Source organism: Eleginops maclovinus, chromosome 23 (assembly GCF_036324505.1).
Source record: "Eleginops maclovinus isolate JMC-PN-2008 ecotype Puerto Natales chromosome 23, JC_Emac_rtc_rv5, whole genome shotgun sequence".
Classification (NCBI taxonomy): Eukaryota; Metazoa; Chordata; class Actinopteri; order Perciformes; family Eleginopidae; genus Eleginops; species Eleginops maclovinus.
Window position 1 is genome coordinate 15343509 of NC_086371.1, and position 20775 is coordinate 15364283.

Here is a 20775-nt window from a genome sequence, read left to right on the forward strand (position 1 = left end):
TATCACCACATTGTACTACTGCTGGAAATCTCAACCGATAACTATAGCTACAGCTCTGAAAAAATTGAAGAGACCACTCCAAATCTTTCTTAAATCTCAAGCTACATGTGTGGCATCCATGCCATTGTCTGTTGATTTCCAACACAGAAATATTGTCAGTAGTTTATAGAATAAAATACGAATTAAATCTAATTTAACTCAAATACATCTATAATAGTAAAACCAGAGAAATTGATAATGATGTAGTGGTCTCTTAATTCTTTCCGGGGCTGTATCTTAAGTTATTTACATTTGTTAATAATCTGAATCTCTAACGTTCTCTAAAAAGAACAATAGGCTACTTGCTGCCAAAATGTAGGGGAGTAAAAGTACTAAGTAGCATAAAATAAAAATACTCCAAAATCGTACTTAAGTACAAGACTTGAGTAAATGTACTTCACTACATTACAATACTGACAAGGACTCATAGGAGGACGTAAGGGCCACTTTTTTAAAAAAAAGACAGGTTTCCCAGTTCGGCCCTGGCCCTGGCCCTGGCCCTGGCCCTTTAAGAGCCAGCTCTTCAGTAGCGGCAAGATCAGAGAGCTGGAGCCGGAGACTGCAGCACATCCTCAGCTGCTGCCCAACTGACAGCACCGAGCAGCGGACAGCCAGCCCCGGACAGCCTCCCGGTTTACAACGAGAATCACAGACTGCCTCTTGGTCGGGAATGGGGGGCACCTAGCCCACTAGCTGACTAACTAGATTCCTCTAGAAGCGGTAAAGCCTTACGGTGGACCATAAAGATGGTTTCCTGGATGATTTCGAGGATGGTTGTGTGAGTACGGGCTTCATCTGTTGTGTTTTAACGTAGGCAGCGGTTCCTCCATTCATCAGCTGTCTGAGGCTCAACGCCGCCCCAACAAGCTAGCATCTGTGGTTTATCCCTATTGAGGATATCAATAATATAGAAATACTATGGGGTAAGGGGTTAATTATGCACAGATCTAAGTTGTATCTATACTAACCGCTATAACCGTCGCTCTGTTTATAGTGATACAGTGCAATCTGCACCCAGCCAATGCTAGCCTCTGTTAGCTAACGTCTGCTGGCTAACCACCTGACACATAATGTGTTGGCATGGAAAGAAGCTGCTGGCTGCCCACATTAATCAATTGGAACCTGCTTAATATGCCAGCCTCGGTGCAGACAAGCAAACAGCTTTTAGAAAACACCACAGCCTAAATATTGCTGGCCTGTAGATCACAAATATGTGTGTTTGTGTGTGTGTGTGTGTGTGTGTGTGTAATGTGTGGCAAGGCTAAGCCCAGCAACCCAGTCATGGATGTCAGTCTGTCCATCCTTCCTTCCAACCAACCATCCTCAATTTTACCTTTATTCAGATCCAGAAACATATGTTTTCCCCCATTATTACAACATGTTAGATTTACTTTAAAAATGCTGTGATCTGTGGAGTAGTGCCAGCAGCTGAGGCCTAGACTTCCACCTGTACACTACATCCCCACAGTGTGGATGACTCAACTAAAGCTAGCAGCTGATCACTTATGCAGAATGTTTTTCTGCATTTAGTGTCGTCTCATATCATGTGATTGAGTTTTTAATCAGGATATTGTGTTGTCTGATCACCCTGTTCCACCAGATGCATTACATCTTCAATGTTTTATAGATTAAACCAGGATGTCCTGAAGCTTGGGAGTCTAATACCCAAACACAACTACGATGGTGTCTTTTGAAAGGCCCAGGTGTAGAAATGTAACTGGCTAAAAATATTCTGCTTGTCTGGATTACATAAAGGGAGGATAACATTGGCAAAAATATATTTTTAGTGTATTTCAGCTGGCTCTTTTACTTTTCTACAGTGCAGGTAGCCGTGTCGGTGGACGACAATGTGAACCGATTTGCATATTAAGGGCTATTGCACATATAACACAAGATCAATAATTTCTCATCTCTAGTCTGTGCTTTAAAAATCTAGCTTCCCCCTTGCTTTCTTAAAAGGGTAATCAGACAGATAAAATATTTGTTCTTGAAAGCATCTTAAATTACTTACTTATGCTCAATATTTCTTATCTTGGAGTCTCAGCAAGCGGACAGGATACTGTCAAATTCTGTGAAGTGAACCTGAGATGGGACACAAAGGGGCGCAGGGCGTCTGCTGAGGGAGTCTACTGGCCTAGAGGCCTGCTACAAGTCGCCTCAGCTTACTGTACAAAGCTGTGAGGCAATGCACACATGACTGAGCAGCTCAGATACTCCAACAGAGAACCTACTTAAATGCTAAGAAAAACACTGGATATGCAGCTGGGAGCACAAGCCTCATAGTAAAACACACTGTGGAAAATTTCATTTTGGTTCAGATGAAGTATCATAAGTAAAAATCTGTAGTTTACATTGTACAGACACAGGGACAAACTAGTGACTTTCTGGACTCTATTGTCCCTGTTATCCCTTCACTCAGCATTTACTGTAGCATCCTGTCTCATCAGCACAAATCACCACAGTGGTACAGGACATGACCAAATGAACATCAAAAGCGTGGCTGTGTGCATAGTGTCCCTCTCTGCCCATGGACTAACACATGGTGACCCACCCCTGGTTCACTTTTGTTTGTTTTTCCAGTTAGTCTTGCTGCAATCTTCCGGACTACATGATATATGATATCTTTTCAGACGTCTGTTTTGACATGCCACGGCCCATCAACATGGTGTTGATGCCACTTTCCATCAACGCCATGGTGTCAAGCTGAATCCCCCTCCTCTGTATGACCCACTCTTCCCTGCTTTTTGCAGCCTTGCCTTCGGGACACTTTACCCAGCATATTCATCATACAAGGCTGTCAAAACGAAGAACGTGAAGGAATATGTGAGTATTACCTCTGGTTACAATGTTTTTGAGCCCTATCTGCTCTGTTTTAACTTTTAAGATGTGATCCCTCCCAGGCTGCAGTTTGCTATTTATAAACTTGTGGTTTTCAAGTTTTAAATGCATGTTGCAGAAAGTCATGTATAGCCCTGGGAGAAAATTAAGGACAGGCACACAAGTCCCATAGTTTAAAATGAGGACACGTATTAATCATTTGGTGTATTTGATGTTTGCAGCACTGCCCTTTCTGTGTCTTTAAGCCCTATCACTAAAAATTTCGATAACCAAAATACCAAGCATGTTTAATACAAATGAGCATCTCACAGACATGTCAGAGCAGCTAACTGGGGCACACCAACCTTCATGAAACTGGGTCACTGAGGCATCATAACGACTGGAAGACAAAGTTATACCTCCACATGTTTGTACTAATGGTTCTTTTACATGGATTTCATGTTTTTAAAAGACACATTTGAATTTGTCCATGAAATAAATTTGATGGGAAACATTAAGGTGATTAACCTTAATGGAAATAAAAAAAACCTCAATTGTTTTATTTTGTCAGAATAAATAATATCAGACAATACAATAGTCAGGGAGGTGTTTTGCCTAAGACATCCAGAGCATGTCAAGTGCATGAAACAACCCATTCTCTTGTTACCAAAATGATTTTTATTTTGCATGATGTCATCAAACACAAGCATGTTTACTGTTAATATTTTAAAACTCAAACACCATCCATTTACAATTAAGTCATTACATTCAAGCTAAGAACAAATGTGGGATTTGAAAGCATTTTAAATAATAATAATAATAATATTTTTTTATAAACGCGGTCATTTATGCTTACCTCATCACTGAGAGGGATGAGACAGGAGTGTCCAAGAAAAGGAGGAGGAGGAGTTAGCAGGATCTCGGCCCTCTGCCTAGATTTGCATTGGAGAACAGTCTCCTCTTAGCAGTTTACCATGGCAACCTCACCCCCTCCCTATAGCAGCTCAAGCTGACGGCCAAAGAAGGAGCACATGAGGGATGGAGGAGGGAGGGGGGAGAGAGACGAAAGGACGCCATTTTTAGAATGGATGTTTTTATTCTCATTCCCTCTTTTTGGGCTTGTTACTAATGAGTCACATGCTTTATCATTAGGTTGATTTATATGTCTGCATGTCTGTGGCCTATAAATGCCCTTAAATATCCCCTCACCATTTGTAAGATTTAGTAAACCAATATGATTTGAGTATTGATAACTTATTGCTACCATATCTAAGGTGTTTCATATTGTTTCCTATTGAGCAAGTTAGTCTTTCAATCAGTTCAGACCATGACCTCCGTTTCCCTTTGTCTCCGGGACATTATCCATGCATACTGATGCGATCTGACACGACTGAAACATATGTTGCACTTCTGCATTGTCATGTCTGTTTAGTCCATGTGTCTCAGCATGTGCACACTGGATGCTGTAGGTTTTTATATGCTATTTTTGCGATGTTCTCTAATTGTGTGTTTGTGTGTGTTTCCAGGTGAAGTGGATGATGTACTGGATAGTGTTTGCCTTGTTCACTACAGCAGAGACAGCCACAGATCTGCTCCTGTCATGGTGAGTCAGGAGCAGCTCATGATCACGCCCGTTGTGCCAAACTAGCTTGTAGTAAACACTCTTATATACTCATTCATCTATGTAGCTATTGTTCTTGAGAAGTGTACTAGACTGACTCTTTTTAATGATGCGTTCTGCCTTTTTATACATCAGATCAGTGTAACCTTCTCTAATTGGGTCTTTCTCTTTATAACTCAGGTGTCTATACCTTGTTACTTTCACTGTTTTTGTTTCTTTTCTCTGTGCTAATAGTATAACTCTTATTTCATTACCCAGGTTTCCATTTTACTTTGAGCTAAAGATTGCCTTTGTGATCTGGCTCCTCTCTCCATACACTAAAGGCTCCAGTGTGCTCTACCGCAAATTTGTTCACCCAACGCTGTCCAACAAAGAGAAGGTTGGACCTTTTTAAACTTTTAGGTTTTTCTCACAAATATATACCTGTGTCTCGTATATATTTTGATTATCATTGTCTTCCTCGTACCGATTTCTCACATTGTAGCCTTTTCCATTTATCTGTTTTCCTTTGCTGTAGGAGATAGATGAGTACATAGCACAGACCAAAGCCCGGAGTTATGACACCATGATGAAGTTTGGAAAGAGGGGTCTCAACCTCGCTGCTAATGCTGCTGTCACCGCGGCCAGCAAGGTATGCTGTGAACTGTAATTACTAAGAACACATATTTGTTATTATGTTACATCCTTTTTACTATTATTGATGTTTATTTGCCGATTTCTCTATGACTTAATTGGCAAAAAATATTCCAGAATCCAGGGTAAAGTCTTTATATGCTTTTTCCCTCCCAGACCTATAGTTGTTGATTTGACTAATTGTTGCAGCACTAGATAATACAGTTCAGAGTGCTTCATGCCAGTTCAAGAGGTCAAAAACTTCAAATGGTCACATAAAGTTGTTGTTTACAGTACAAGATCAATTTTGTGAATTCAACCATGATTTAAATTATGGTTTCCACCCTATGTTGTCGCATGGGCTGTGGCCTAAACATCTCTAATGTATTTATTTTGAGAGACCTGAAGTTGTATCTTGTATCTGTATCATCATTGTGTCTTGGGTTTAACTAGATGCCATGATTTAACACTGGTGTGTGGACTGTTAATTGGAGATGTCCCAGTTCACCTCTTGGGCCTTGCCGTGCTTTCCTTGAGCAAGGCACCTCACCCCCCCCCCCCCCCCCCAACTCCCCATTGCTCCCCAGGCACTGTACAATCGCTGCCCACTGCTCCTAGTTCTAGGATGGGTTAAAAGACCAACTTACACTTACTGTGTGTGCTGTATGCATGTTTGTGTGACAATTAAAGAGGGTTTCATCCAATTCTATCTAACATCCAGGAGCATTGTTAGCCTGACTTTGTTGACAGGAATTTTAGTTCTGAAATTCAAATCTCCAACTGTTTTTTTTCCCCCCTAGTCAAGTGTATTTTGAAATCCTTGGTTTTGTTTGAATTCGAGTCGGACAGAATTTGACTCTGATATTTCCATGCTGTGACATATCTGATTGTCTGTGTTTGGTTTTGCTGTGATGCCCAGGGGCAGGGCGTGCTGTCGGACAAGCTACGGAGCTTCAGCATGCAGGACCTGACTCTCATCAATGCTGAAGATGAGCTGTCCCTGCACACTTCGGATACCCGGAAGAGACGGGACACCATGGACGAGATGAGTTCAGGGGCCAGCACGCTGCCCCGGGCCAAGAGCACTGCTGCACGGCAGAGTAAGGCCACGCAACACACTCGACCCACACAGCCTCATTAGTGTGCAGAAACACAGTCTTACACATCTGCATAAATCTATGCATCCTGTGTGTCATGTTTGCTGATTTGGCCGGAGCGTCACTCATAGGACCTCCATCGTTTAAAGCTCATCAGAGCAGGACTGGGGCAAAGTGGAGTCATGTGATCTAAGGCACTGCAGGATCCAAGGGAGAAGGAGTAGATGTGGAGTGGGGGGGTTAAAGCATGTGATTACAGTGGGAGGACTCTTTGTCTCTCACTGCTCTGCCGGCTGGTTGGCTGTGTGGGCCTGACGGGCTGTAGACTGAATACTGAGCGACGCACAGAGGCAGAGAAACAATGAGCCCAGTGGCACATTGTAATTTATACTTCTAAAGAAAGCATGATGTGCAACTTTAAAACCCAGTCTAAGAGTGCAGAATTCCTATTACATCTTCAGGATGATTTGTACTCTGAACAATACAGTATAGTGCTAAACTAAGAGGTCCGCTTACTGATAATGAATTGAGAATTAGGAAAAGTGTGAAGTGTTCTCTTAATTTTTTCCAGAGCTGTATATATTATTCTCCTGTAGCCGCCATACTATTAACAAGCAGATTCTTTTTTTGAAGATATTTTAATTTATAAAAAGGGTACATTTGAATATGAAAGACATTTGATTGATTCTATACTATTTAAGATGCCAATCAACTGCAAACAGGTCGCCATCGATTTTGACAATTCATTTTTGTCATAACATTTGTTGTTTTCAGCATCTCAAATGTCAGGATCTACTTTTTATAATTGATTGTAAATTGAAAATCTCTGGATTTTGCATTAGTCAAAGCAAGCAGTTGAGGCAATTTGTTGGCAAAAACCTTATTTTAGGAAAAATATGATTTTTTTTTCTTACACCTTAAATCATCTAATGGCCCCTCAGATTAATCTTGCGTCCCTTTGCAACGGATCCCAGATCCGAAGAACCAATGCTGTAGATGGGATTCCAATCCAGAGTCCCTTTGGGGTCTAGATGGATTAGAACAGTAGACCTTGACCATGGCACTCTGCAAAGCACTCTGTTGTGAATGCATTAAAAGTGATGCATTACCCTGACAAATCGCTTTATTTTAGGGCATAAAGAGAAAATCTAAATCTAAATATTACTATATTTTTCACCAAATACCTCTTTATCAGAGTTGCAGTTGTATTACTATATACATAATGCAGGAGAATTAGATCATTCAGCTGTTATGCAGCCTCTGAAACCACAAAAGATGACATATCAATACATATATTTCTTAATACGATATAGCCAACATCCAACTCCAGCCAGGTGGAAACTACCTGTTTTTTAAGATGTGGCCACTGGGTGTTTGTCCTATCCTGCAGCCCGCTCCTTGGTGTCCGCGGCCCTTGCCGACGATGCGTCATCCCAACACAGCTCTGACCAATCAGACACGCGGACCGAACACTCTGATGAAGATATGGTAGACAAAGCCCCCAAACGCACCACCAGTGTCAAGACAACCAAGAAACCTGCTGCTAAGACAGAGGTAAGGCCAATATACCTAAACACACACTAAAAATCAAATGGGCCGAGAGACAGCTGATTAATATGGTAGTTTTAGCTTTATCAAGTTTGTTTTCAACGATATTGGCAGCTTTATGTAGTTGTGTTAATTTTCTCTCAAGAGCAAATGCAGTTTCCACAATTTAAAGCTGTTATTCCTACCATTGGCCATAAACTTTGAACACAATATTTTTGGACCAAATGACAAATTTAAAAAGGTATCCATACTTATTTTTGCCGTTCCATATATCATCTTTAGTAACTCAGTAATAGTTATTTTTTCAGCATAACAATTTTCCAAAAACAGTACAAAGCTTTCATAGATCATTTTGGTTGTTTATTGTTAAAATATTGCAGGAGTTCATCCACAACGCTGGGGGTCCTGCAAGATACAGATTAAAAAAGACACTTCCAATAATTACATTTGATAGCATCTTTCATTAGACCTCATCTGCATGTTAAATGTCGTTATAAAAGTGTAAATTCTCAATTGAAAGTGGTTACATGACACATTTGTCCTACAAATGTTTGCCATTGAGTCAAGGGCATCATCAGGGTTATTTCAGGCCAGACAAAACCCCTCCAGATCGTTAGATGTGTGTGTGTGTGTGTGTGTGTGTGTGTGTGTGTGTGTGTGTGTGTGTGTGTGTGTGTGTGTGTGTGTGTGTGTGTGTGTGTGTGTGTGTGTGTGTGTGTGTGTGTGTGTGTGTGTGTGTGTGTGTGTGTGTGTGTGTGTGTGTGTGTGTGTGTGTGTGTGTGTGTGTGTGTGTGTGTGTGTGTGTGTGTGTGTGTGTGTGTGTGTGTGTGTGTGTGTGTGTGTGTGTGTGTGTGTGTGTGTGTGTGTGTGTGTGTGTGTGTGTGTGTGTGTGTGTGTGTGTGTGTGTCCCAACTTAGGTTGAACTGTTGAAGCTGCTCTCCATTTTTATATTCAATAGTTGTGTCTCTTTCTTTTCCTTTTTTAGTTGTTAAATTAACTGTGTTAATTTGACCTGTTCCTCCTCTCTCACAAAGACTCAAACCAAGACGGTGAAGAAGCCAGTCAAGAAAAAGACCACGACTAACAATGCAGAGACGCCGCCATGAGGCCTGATCCATCCAGCGCCTACACTGTCTCCACCCACAGCCTGCAGGCCCTTCTTCCTCCGTTTGGTCTCCACACAAACGCATATACATTGTGTATATATATATCAAGCACTGACATTGTGTCACTTGCAATTTTTGGAGCAAAGTGCAGGTACACTGTATTTGGTCACCCTTGGGTTGTAAAGTTATTTTAAATTGGCTCGGTTGTTGCACATTTTTTCCTCACGCTTTCCTTACTGTGAGCAGATTCAACAGGCGGCCATGTTTTTGGTCTGATAATGTTTAGGCATTCATAAATAAATGCTCTTTTTTTCTTTTACCCCTACACACATCTGTCAGTCCCCATAGAGCGTTAGTTGCCCATGTTACAGTTTTATTGATTCACCTCCTGTTACCTCCTCTTATTGTTTTCAATAGAAGCTGATCTTGGGTGAACTATCTCCCGTAAAATACTACATTCTTTGCTCCTTCTTCTCTACAATTGGCCCCCTTTTGTGTCTTCTAGGCTACTAATGAATGGGTTTAGTTTTAAAAAAAACATAGGGTGCTTTCAAGTCTGTGTCCTCATCTGCACTTGACATGATAGAAATCCTGAGATTTTGTTTTCAGTGCGCAAACGATATCAGCAGTTGGCTTTAAGTTTATTGTGCCTGAGTTTTGTTTGTTTTTTAGCTGAGGAGAAGGAAGGTGGTTGAAACATCCTAATTACTGTTTCAGACGTAAAAGTTGGCACTTATAACTACAGCTCTGCTCACCCCCCCATGTCCTACCTTATCCAACTGTCTGGCTTTACCGGAGGACTTTGATCCAAACTGTTTTGGTTCTCTATTTTAACTTAATTTTAACTTCTTCGACCGCATCTTGGGCCTCTCAGCTTGTGATAGAGTTTAGCTTCCCTGCAGCGGCCTGTTTACGTCCTGAGTGAGTCTGACTCTGCTAAGTTAAGGTCTCGCTCTCAGCACCTTTCCTCCTCACTGCTTTAATGTGACGTTCATGCCATGTACAGTACTGATGATGGAGTGGTTTGTTTAGTGTCGAAAGAGTTATCCTGCATATAGACTCCACCCTGTTATTTAACACACTTCTGTTCTTTTGGTCATAAGGTATTAGTAAAAAGTATGTTTGGTTGTGCATAGCCAAGCCTCCTAGGGTAATACTGTAACCCCCATTTTAAATACAGTAGTCATGTGAGCAACATATCTGCTTTCATCACAGTAGAGGTGTATTTATTGTTTGTGTTCAACATTAGAACGTCACAGATTAGCTCTGCACTTTTTCCCTCCTTTAAGCTAGCTGCGTGGTGACACTCTGCCTCGTTGTAATTTATATCGAAACCAGGATCAAGCAAAGCAATATGGAAATAACTGAACCAAAATCAACACCTGGAGACGAGGAATTTGTATCTGATCCCTGTGCTGTTGTTTGCAGATGTGTCAGACCAGGCTCCAGGTGTTTCTTGACATACTGGACTTTTGTTCTGTGGTGGGCTCTTCTGGTGGCCATCCACTGCGTTTATGGTGGTTTCTTCCGAGAGCTCTAATGAGAGATTTAAAAGCATGAGACTACTTCTGCATTCAGCACTGCTGTCTGCGGAGTGGCACTAGTTTGAACCAGTAGGGGGAGCCAAACCCCACCTCAACTGCTGGCAGAGTTAATAAATAGGATGTAAACACAATGTAAATAATAATAATCCTCACTGTATAAACAGTATAAGCTTGCTTGCCTTACTCATTCTCTGGGCTTAAAAATATGTCATGTTTGAATCATTTCTGTGCTTTTTTAAAATTCTTGCTCTTGACAAATGTTATGTTTTGAATCCTGAAGAAGCTGGAACTCCAGTGTGAACTTCTGGCGCTAGACGTCTTGATTTTTCTATTTTGATTTTTGTTTATTTAACATGTAATTTTAACTCCTCTTCATCACAAAGTAGGAAATAACAGACGGAGTTTAAACTGATGTTTGCACATATCGTGCGATGTACTCAGAATGGTCATTAAGTATATAGGACCAACAGTCTGTTTACAATAATCAAAAGACATGATTTCTAATCAAGCCTTGGTTTTTATGTTGTTTCCATGCCATTTCAGAAATGTGTTAAGTTATTTTCTCTGTTTTAAATCAATCCTGTATAGAGGGATGTTCATTTGTATATGGTTTGTGCCAATTCTTAAAGCTCCATGTGAAAAATAATTGCAGTGTGTGCTGAGACAATGGAATCCAACAAGGTCATGTATCAGTAATAAAACTACTAATAAAGGAAATCAAATCAAAGGATCACTATCTTTTGTACTGTTGAAAACAATCCCTGTGTGGCTGGAGGGAGGAGCAACATCCAATTATCTTTGTTGATTCAAAACATCAAAACTCATAGAATAGCGTGCCATAAAACAATTAACGTTGATTTTGTTAAAACAACAATATCATAGTATAATATGTCAACACACATCACAAAAAAAGACAACCCAACAATTTTATAACAAAAAATGAAACAATGTGGGCGTCCCTCCCCTCTAAACTACTGTATTTATCAGGCATCCCACACCTGTGCAGGCGTATCTACACACAGAGGCAGAGATTCCTATGACAAAGACCAGACTGACTGAAGGGTTCTTCCCTTTCCCCTTGTTCTATATTGTTAAGTGACATAAAGGAACAAGTATAGTTAAAAAACTTTGTAATTAAAAATTCTGCATTATTTTATGTAGTCCATTTTGGTAGGAGATCCAGTTGCTGACTTTGGGGTATCTCTGGGGTAGTCAAATGTGGATTATGTCCTTCCTGCCTCAACACCATCCACTATCTTAGTCCATTTTTCTGTCCTCGCCTACTTACATAACCCGCTCTTGTCCGCACACCTGTTGAACAGGCATATACATGTTGTTGATAATGAAGGAACAAAGTGACCACTCAGGCTTCAAATGTAAGTTTTCATTATTTATTTTATTTAAAAGCTCAGGACAGAGCAGACACACTTCCAGACAAACACTTCAAAAGAGTTCAAGAGTCATTTGAGCCCTATTAACAATTGTAAACCAACGTTTATTATAAAATGATAAAATTCAATATATAGTAATGAAATTATAAAATAAATCTTGTGTTTCATAATGAATTGTGGTCAAAAGGAAGTATTAATTCATTGAACATATTCTCACTCCTCCATATCAGTGCCCGGTGGGACCTGGTAAATCTGTAAGAAGCCGCTGTTACCCAAATAAATTCTAAGATCTCGGACAAAAAGTTTGACTACTTTAAGGTTGAAATCTGATGTTTTTTTTTTAATGAAAGACACTAAACTATTTTGAACCATATCAATCCAATTTTTTGTCAAAGTCTCAATGGTTTGATCATGGACCTCTGTGCGAAATTTGAGTGACTTAATGTATTTCAATCCATGCTCCTTATGCTGATTTATCCCAAATCCTCTGGAAGTTTTTGTCAAATTGAGAAGTTTAGAGACAGCAGACTTTAACTCTTTTTGTAGGTCTTTGCGTCCATCTTTAACACATTTGACATAACTGAATATAGCGTTATTTTCTTTTCTCATTTTTTGGATTTGTTTTTCGTCCAGTCTAAAGTTAAGGCTACTGGTACCTGGGTTCTCAGAATATGAGAGGTATTTGAATATATTTGATCCACTTAGTCCCCAAGGCTCTGTGAAGTACACTTGAGTCACACATCCATATTTACTGTGCCATTGATAAGCTCTCTCTACAAGTTGAGTCATACAGTCACAATAGTTCTTTACTCTCTTTAAGCATGGACTATTATAGGTATATATACAAATCAGTTTAACTTTGGTTCCACATCTCTGCAATTCTTTATCCATTTCTTCAAATAAAACTTCCTCACTGTGTTTGGTACGTTTTGGTGAGGAGCCTGAAGTCTTAGAATGATCTGGAAAAACATTGTTGGACTTTATTCTTTCATCATTTTCCAATAAAATATCAGCATATGCATGTTGTTTTTGGACGCCCTCAGGACAGCGTCTTAAGAAGGATGGTCTATCTGCATCAATACTGAATCCTTCTTCTATATTTGAATACCATTCCCTAATAAAAATAAAAAGTTTAATTTTGTCAGAAAGATTTGTTTGATTCTTAAAATGATCCATGAAAGAACTATTACTTGTAGGGGAAATCTGTGTTATATTTATAATGCTGTTAGAATAAATGGCACAGGGATGATCTTCCTTATGCTGGTCTTCTTCCCTGAAAAATAAATATAAAGGTTTAATTTCATTCATTGTAAAAAATCTTATTTTAAGATTGTTATTTAACTGTTTAACACAAAATGTACCATGCACTGAGTTATTAAAACATATTGTCAAAAGCTAACAGATGTCAATGGCTGATTTAAGTGTACTGAATGGCGATGTGTTGGATTAAAGTGAATGGAGTTGAATACAAACTGTTAAATATTAAGTTGTGGTGACGTGTTGAGTCTCTTTCTGTAACTTGAATGCACACAATTTTAGATATGTTAATGTTTTTATTACATTTGGGTATGATTGACTAATTTGATCCACCGAAAGCTGTAATTTTACTTTTCCTGACTCAGTTTCATGTGACCCAATACCTAGTAATTACTCCTTAACTAGTTCCAATTAATACAGCATTATATTTCTTAGCGGATACCTTTGGGGTGAGAAGGGTTGTAGCTCGGTGTAAGAGGGTGAAGACATCTCCTCTCTCTCGAGCACTTGTGGAATTTGTTGTCTGCTGCTGTCCGTCTTGGTGGGAAAAAAGAATGTTATCATCTTCTGATGTTAAAGTCTTTATTGTCATTAGTGCCTGTGGTATTGAGGTAGTACTTCATTTTCTAAAGTTTCTTTTTCCATCCTGCATTTTAGTTTCAGTTAAACCAATACCAACCTACAGTATGCAGGCGCAACACTATCGCACAACACTGTCCTTTTGTTTGACCACTGTGTGCCAATAAGTAAAGCTGAGCAATATTGTTCAAATTGAAATTATTCTGTAAAAGTTTAAATGTTTTTTTGTTTGTTTCTGGAATGTAATAAAATAAAAAAAGGTGTCTCCTACTTGTCCAGTATATTAATACAATGCTTTTATCATTTTTTATCAATCCAGTTATCTCCATTTGCCGACATGGAGGTACATGATAACTGAAATGATACTATACTCAAATATTTCTGTAATGTTTGATAAGCAGTTACACAAAAGCATTTGATGGTAATGAAATGTTTTTTGTATATATAAATTAATTAATATATAGAGTCAACTTACCTGCATGTTCTTAGGGTCAAATCTCTGGAGAAACAAAGAGACAAAAAGTTAGGTGGTAAAAAATGCAGAAGTAATAGCTTGTATGGCTTTTTACGTTGTATTCGTTTTATGCTTATCATAACAGAAGTTTATACGCCAGTTTTTCCAAGAATATGAGTATACAAACAAAACACAGTACATGTAGATAAACAGAACATGTATTGAACATTGTAGTGACTCACCAGATTTGGGTCAGAGGCCCGCTTAAGCAGGGGCTGGCAGTCGTCGTGTCCAACAGAAGAATTCCACAGATAAAAGTTGTTGTAATGGAAAGTAGTTAAATCTAACTGGTCGATTAGATAAAAGACGGTGTTTAATTCAGTGAAGGTAACACGACGTGCCAGCCCCTGCTTTGGATAAAATTTAAATGTAGTCCTTCTCTCCTTTTTTCTCGGGTTTTGGACATACAATTACTCTATTTGTTTTGGAAGAAACTGTATGAAATGGCTGACTACATATCCTACCTAAGCCAATCATTGAAGCCAATCTTTTGGCGCCATGCCCACTTTGCTTACGTATGTTAAGGTGTGGAAGCCTGATGCTTCTTATAGTTGCACTTTTGTTTTTCGTTCAAAAGGTGTGAAAATGAAACTTTCCTGCATCCCAAGGGGCAAAGGAAAATCAGACAATCGAAATAGATTTATTTTATTTATTTATGTACCTTTATTTCTTTTTCAAAGCACTCACTTTGTATGTTAACTTCCTCCCCGGAACAGATAAAACTAAAAAAAGAAACGTACAAACAAAAAAAATCAGAGGCAGAGATTCCTATGACAAAGACCAGACTGACTGAAGGGTTCTTCCCTTTCCCCTTGTTCTATATTGTTAAGTGACATAAAGGAACAAGTATAGTTAAAAAACTTTGTAATTAAAAATTCTGCATTATTTTATGTAGTCCATTTTGGTAGGAGATCCAGTTGCTGACTTTGGGGTATCTCTGGGGTAGTCAAATGTGGATTATGTCCTTCCTGCCTCAACACCATCCACTATCTTAGTCCATTTTTCTGTCCTCGCCTACTTACATAACCCGCTCTTGTCCACACACCTGTTGAACAGGCATATACATGTTGTTGATAATGAAGGAACAAAGTGACCACTCAGGCTTCAAATGTAAGTTTTCATTATTTATTTTATTTAAAAGCTCAGGACAGAGCAGACACACTTCCAGACAAACACTTCAAAAGAGTTCAAGAGTCATTTGAGCCCTATTAACAATTGTAAACCAACGTTTATTATAAAATGATAAAATTCAATATATAGTAATGAAATTATAAAATAAATCTTGTGTTTCATAATGAATTGTGGTCAAAAGGAAGTATTAATTCATTGAACATATTCTCACTCCTCCATATCAGTGCCCGGTGGGACCTGGTAAATCTGTAAGAAGCCGCTGTTACCCAAATCAATTCTTAGTTCTCGGACAAAAAGTTTGACTACTTTAAGGTTGAAATCTGATGTGTTTTTTTTTATGAAAGACACTAAACTATTTTGAACCATATCAATCCAATTTTTTGTCAAAGTCTCAATGATTTGATCATGGACCTCTGTGGGAAATTTGAGTGACTTAATGTATTTCAATCCATGCTCCTTATGCTGATTTATCCCAAATCCTCTGGAAGTTTTTGCCAAATTGAGAAGTTTAGAGACAGCAGACTTTAACTCTTTTTGTAGGTCTTTGCGTCCATCTTTAACCCATTTGATATAACTGAATATAGCGTTATTTTTCTTTCTCATTTTTTGGATTTGTTTTTCGCCCGGGCTAAAGTTAAGGTTACTGGTACCTGGGTTCTCAGAATATGACAGGTATTTGAATATATCTGGTCCACTTAGTCCCCAAGGCTCTGTGAAGTATAGTTGAGTCACACATCCATATTTACTGTGCCATTGATAAGCTCTCTCTACAAGTTGAGTCATACAGTCACAATAGTTCTTTACTCTCTTTAAGCATGGACTATTATAGGTATATATACAAATCAGTTTAACTTTGGTTCCACATCTCTGCAATTCTTTATCCATTTCTTCAAATAAAATTTCCTCACTGTGTTTGGTACGTTTTGGTGAGGAGCCTGAAATCTTAGAATGATCTGGAAAAAATGTTTTGGACTTTATTCTTTCATCATTTTCCAATAAAATATCAGCATATGCATGTTGTTTTTGGACGCCCTCAGGACAGCGTCTTAAGAAGGATGGTCTATCTGCATCAATACTGAATCCTTCTTCTATATTTGAATACCATTCCCTAATAAAAATAAAAAGTTTAATTTTGTCAGAAAGATTTGTTTGATTCTTAAAATGATCCATGAAAGAAGTATTACTTGTAGGGGAAATCTGTGTTATATTTATAATGCTGTTAGAATGAATACAGGGATGATCTTCCTTATGCTGGTCTTCTTCCCTGAAAAATAAATATAAAGGTTTAATTTCATTCATTGTAAAAAATCTTATTTTAAGATTGTTATTTAACTGTTTAACACAAAATGTACCATGCACTGAGTTATTAAAACATATTGTCAAAAGCTAACAGATGTCAATGGCTGATTTAAGTGTACTGAATGGCGATGTGTTGGATTAAAGTGAATGGAGTTGAATACAAACTGTTAAATATTAAGTTGTGGTGACGTGTTGAGTCTCTTTCTGTAACTTGAATGCACACAATTTTAGATATGTTAATGTTTTTATTACATTTGGGTATGATTGACTAATTTGATCCACCGAAAGCTGTAATTTTACTTTTCCTGACTCAGTTTCATGTGACCCAATACCTAGTAATTACTCCTTAACTAGTTCCAATTAATACAGCATTATATTTCTTAGCGGATACCTTTGGGGTGAGAAGGGTTGTAGCTCGGTGTAAGAGGGTGAAGACATCTCTTGTCTCTCGAGCACTTGTGGAATTTGTTGTCTGCTGCTGTCCGTCTTGGTGGGAAAAAAGAATGTTATCATCTTCTGATGTTAAAGTCTTTATTGTCATTAGTGCCTGTGGTATTGAGGTAGTACTTCATTTTCTAAAGTTTCTTTTTCCATCCTGCATTTTAGTTTCAGTTAAACCAATACCAACCTACAGTATGCAGGCGCAACACTATCGCACAACACTGTCCTTTTGTTTGACCACTGTGTGCCAATAAGTAAAGCTGAGCAATATTGTTCAAATTGAAATTCTGTAAAAGTTTAAATGTTTTTTTGTTTGTTTCTGGAAGGTAATAAAATAAAAAAAAGGTGTCTCCTACTTGTCCAGTATATTAATACAATGCTTTTATCATTTTTTATCAATCCAGTTATCTCCATTTGCCGACATGGAGGTACATGATAACTGAAATGATACTATACTCAAATATTTCTGTAATGTTTGATAAGCAGTTACACAAAAGCATTTGATGGTAATGAAATGTTTTTTGTATATATAAATTAATTAATATATAGAGTCAACTTACCTGCATGTTCTTAGGGTACAATCTCTGGAGAAACAAAGAGACAAAAAGTTAGGTGGTAAAAAATGCAGAAGTAATAGCTTGTATGGCTTTTTACGTTGTATTCGTTTTATGCTTATCATAACAGAAGTTTATACGCCAGTTTTTCCAAGAATATGAGTATACAAACAAAACACAGTACATGTAGATAAACAGAACATGTATTGAACATTGTAGTGACTCACCAGATTTGGGTCAGAGGCCCGCTTAAGCAGGGGCTGGCAGTCGTCGTGTCCAACAGAAGAATTCCACAGATAAAAGTTGTTGTAATGGAAAGTAGTTAAATCTAACTGGTCGATTAGATAAAAGACGGTGTTTAATTCAGTGAAGGTAACACGACGTGCCAGCCCCTGCTTTGGATAAAATTTAAATGTAGTCCTTCTCTCCTTTTTTCTCGGGTTTTGGACATACAATTACTCTATTTGTTTTGGAAGAAACTGTATGAAATGGCTGACTACATATCCTACCTAAGCCAATCATTGAAGCCAATCTTTTGTCGCCATGCCCACTTTGCTTACGTATGTTAAGGTGTGGAAGCCTGATGCTTCTTATAGTTTCACTTTTGTTTTTCGTTCAAAAGGTGTGAAAATGAAACTTTCCTGCATCCCAAGGGGCAAAGGAAAATCAGACAATCGAAATAGATTTATTTTATTTATTTATGTACCTTTATTTCTTTTTCAAAGCACTCACTTTGTATGTTAACTTCCTCCCCGAAACAGATAAAACTAAAAAAAGAAACGTACAAACAAAAATCACAATATTTCAGAAAATACAACCTTTGTCTGTTTTCAGAGGTGGAAGAATTGCTCAGATCTTATACTAAAGTAAAAGTAAAAGTACCAGAGTTTCGAGGCTGATGTTCAGCAAATTGAAGCTTCAGCTCCCTCCACAGCTTTTCCATGGGGTGGAGATCCAGAGACTGGCTAGGCCACTTAATGGGCTTCTTCTTTAGCCACTCCTAGCCGTATGTTTTGGGTCATTGTCATCCTGGAAGACCCATTTCCCTGTACATGTGCCTTCTTGAGTAGGGGACCTTGCGGGCGCTGCAGGATTTTAGTCCATTACAGCATAGTGTGTTACCAATAGTTTTCTCGGTGACTGTGGTCCAAGCTGCTTTCAGATCATTAACAATTCCCTCCTGTGAAGTTATTGGCTGACCGCTCACCTTTCTGATGATCATTGATGCCCCAAGAGGCGAGATCTTAGATCGTGGAGCCCCAGATCGAGGGCGATTGATGGTCATTTATGCTTTTTCCATTTTCTAATAATCACACCATTTGTCTCTTTCTCACCAAGGTGCTTGCTGGTGGTCTTGTGGTCTATTACAGCCTTTTGCAGGTCTACAATCTTGTCCCTAATGTCCTTGGACATCAGTTCCACCAAGGGCCAGACCATGGACAGGTCTGGCCCTTTGTGGAGAGGTTGTAATCTGATTTATCGACTGTGGACAGGTGTCTTTTATCCAGTTAAAGAGATGATATTAGGAGTACTTTGTTAAAGCGAGAGGACTTATTTAACTGGTCCGTGGGAGCCAGAATTCTTGTCGGTTGCAAGGGGATCAAATAACTTCATTAAATGCAAATCAATTTATAACTTTTATATGATATAATTTTCTGGATTTTCTTTTTGATATTTTGTCTATCACTGTTAAAATAAACCTACCATTACTTTCATAGACTGTTCATTTCTTTGTAAGTGGGCAAACTCACAAAATTGGCATGGGATCAAATAATAATTACGTTTTGGATAGTTCGAATTGTCATCCAAGATATCTGTAACGTAATTGTGACTAGTCAGAAAGACGTTGTTGATATCTACAATGCTAATTCCAGATAGTCAAATGTAGCTATTAAATGTTATTATTTGCCATAGATATCTCCAATTTCAGATATCTCTAATCAAAATTATTTTCAAAATAATTTGATAATAGATATCTAGAATTCAATTAGGACTATCCCTAACTCCAGTTACAGATATCTACAACGTCATTTCGCCTAGTTAAAACTTAATTTAAGATATCTGAAAAGGAACATGTAGATATCTTGAATTGAGGTGAATTAAATATATCTTGAACTGGAATTATGACTAGTCAGAATCAAATTGTAGATATCTCAAACTGGAATTACAGATATGTACAATTCAGTTGCAGATATCCATTATTCAGATTGTGGATATCTGCAATGAGAAACCCCATACACATGAATTCCAAAAGTGAACTCATTTGTCCTAGCAAGAATGTAGTTGCGGATATCCGAAATGTTAATTTTGGCTAGGCAAACCTGAATTACAGATATCTGCTACACATATCCAGTCTAGCTATTAAATGTTGAAAGGGCTTGCCATAAGCCTACTCAATAAGGTAGCCTCCACAAAAAACAACAGTTTTAAAAGTTTTGTGAGTACAAATAATGTGTTACTTTCATCATTGATTAGGCTCTGTAATCTTTAGTTCACACTCTCACTACAGAGAACCTCCTGTCTTGAAAAGACACATACTTAGAATCCAAATCAGCCTTATAGGTCAAGTATATGTAGACATAATTTAACTAGGTCCTGATTGAGGGATATAAATTATTTTACTTGACATATTTGCTTTTTTTCTTCAGCATAAACTTAATTGAATCAACTAAGGCTTTATCACAAATAAAAAGAGGTGAAAAACCTTTGACCATATCACACATTGCTGCGTTTATATGTATTTTTCCTGTTCTTCTACTCTCTGCCCGCTTAATTCCTTAAGTCTCTGTTGAATTTTGTCACAAATGAAACCAATGAAAAAAATTATGTAAAAGTAAATTAATATAAACTAATGCTAAAGAATAAAACATAATCGGCCTACAAAACATTCTTACTTTAAAGTTTAACAAATGATATAGTTGCTTAATATGTTGTTAAAAATTCAATTTTGATGAGCAAATGTTCTCATGCCTTTTGTAACCACATGCAGACACTTGAAATTATGACCATGTGTGTGTTTGTTTGATTGATTACTCTGGTGTACATCCTTATTAAGTACTTTTCCTTGGTTAAAACTGGGATTACCAAGTGCTTAATGTTTTACAAATGAAAGAATAAATCAGAGGAAAGTAAACATGAATAACAAATATTTCTGAAAATAAAAAAAAATGGATTTCGATTTTACCATCCAGGTCAGAGCTCACCACTTTTGACACTGTCAAAACT

General features: G+C 38.1%; 1 protein-coding gene and 1 long non-coding RNA gene across 2 annotated transcripts; one reads left to right on the forward strand and one right to left on the reverse strand.

Annotated features, from left to right (window-relative positions):
- Positions 1-575: 575 nt before the first annotated feature.
- On the forward strand, positions 576-11111 carry reep2 (receptor accessory protein 2). The gene is made up of 8 exons (XM_063877246.1): positions 576-817; positions 2790-2862; positions 4383-4459; positions 4736-4856; positions 4995-5108; positions 6009-6189; positions 7577-7740; positions 8769-11111. The coding sequence occupies exons 1-8, from the start codon at positions 786-788 to the stop codon at positions 8838-8840; spliced, it is 834 nt and encodes a 277-aa protein (XP_063733316.1). The 5' UTR covers positions 576-785; the 3' UTR covers positions 8841-11111.
- A 650-nt stretch (positions 11112-11761) lies between these two features.
- On the reverse strand, positions 11762-18057 carry LOC134860328 (uncharacterized). The gene is made up of 7 exons (XR_010165223.1): positions 17778-18057; positions 17557-17580; positions 16947-17041; positions 14308-16520; positions 14087-14110; positions 13475-13569; positions 11762-13048 (listed from the first exon to the last, which is right to left on the reverse strand). It is a non-coding gene; the product is annotated as an uncharacterized LOC134860328 (long non-coding RNA).
- Positions 18058-20775: the final 2718 nt, after the last annotated feature.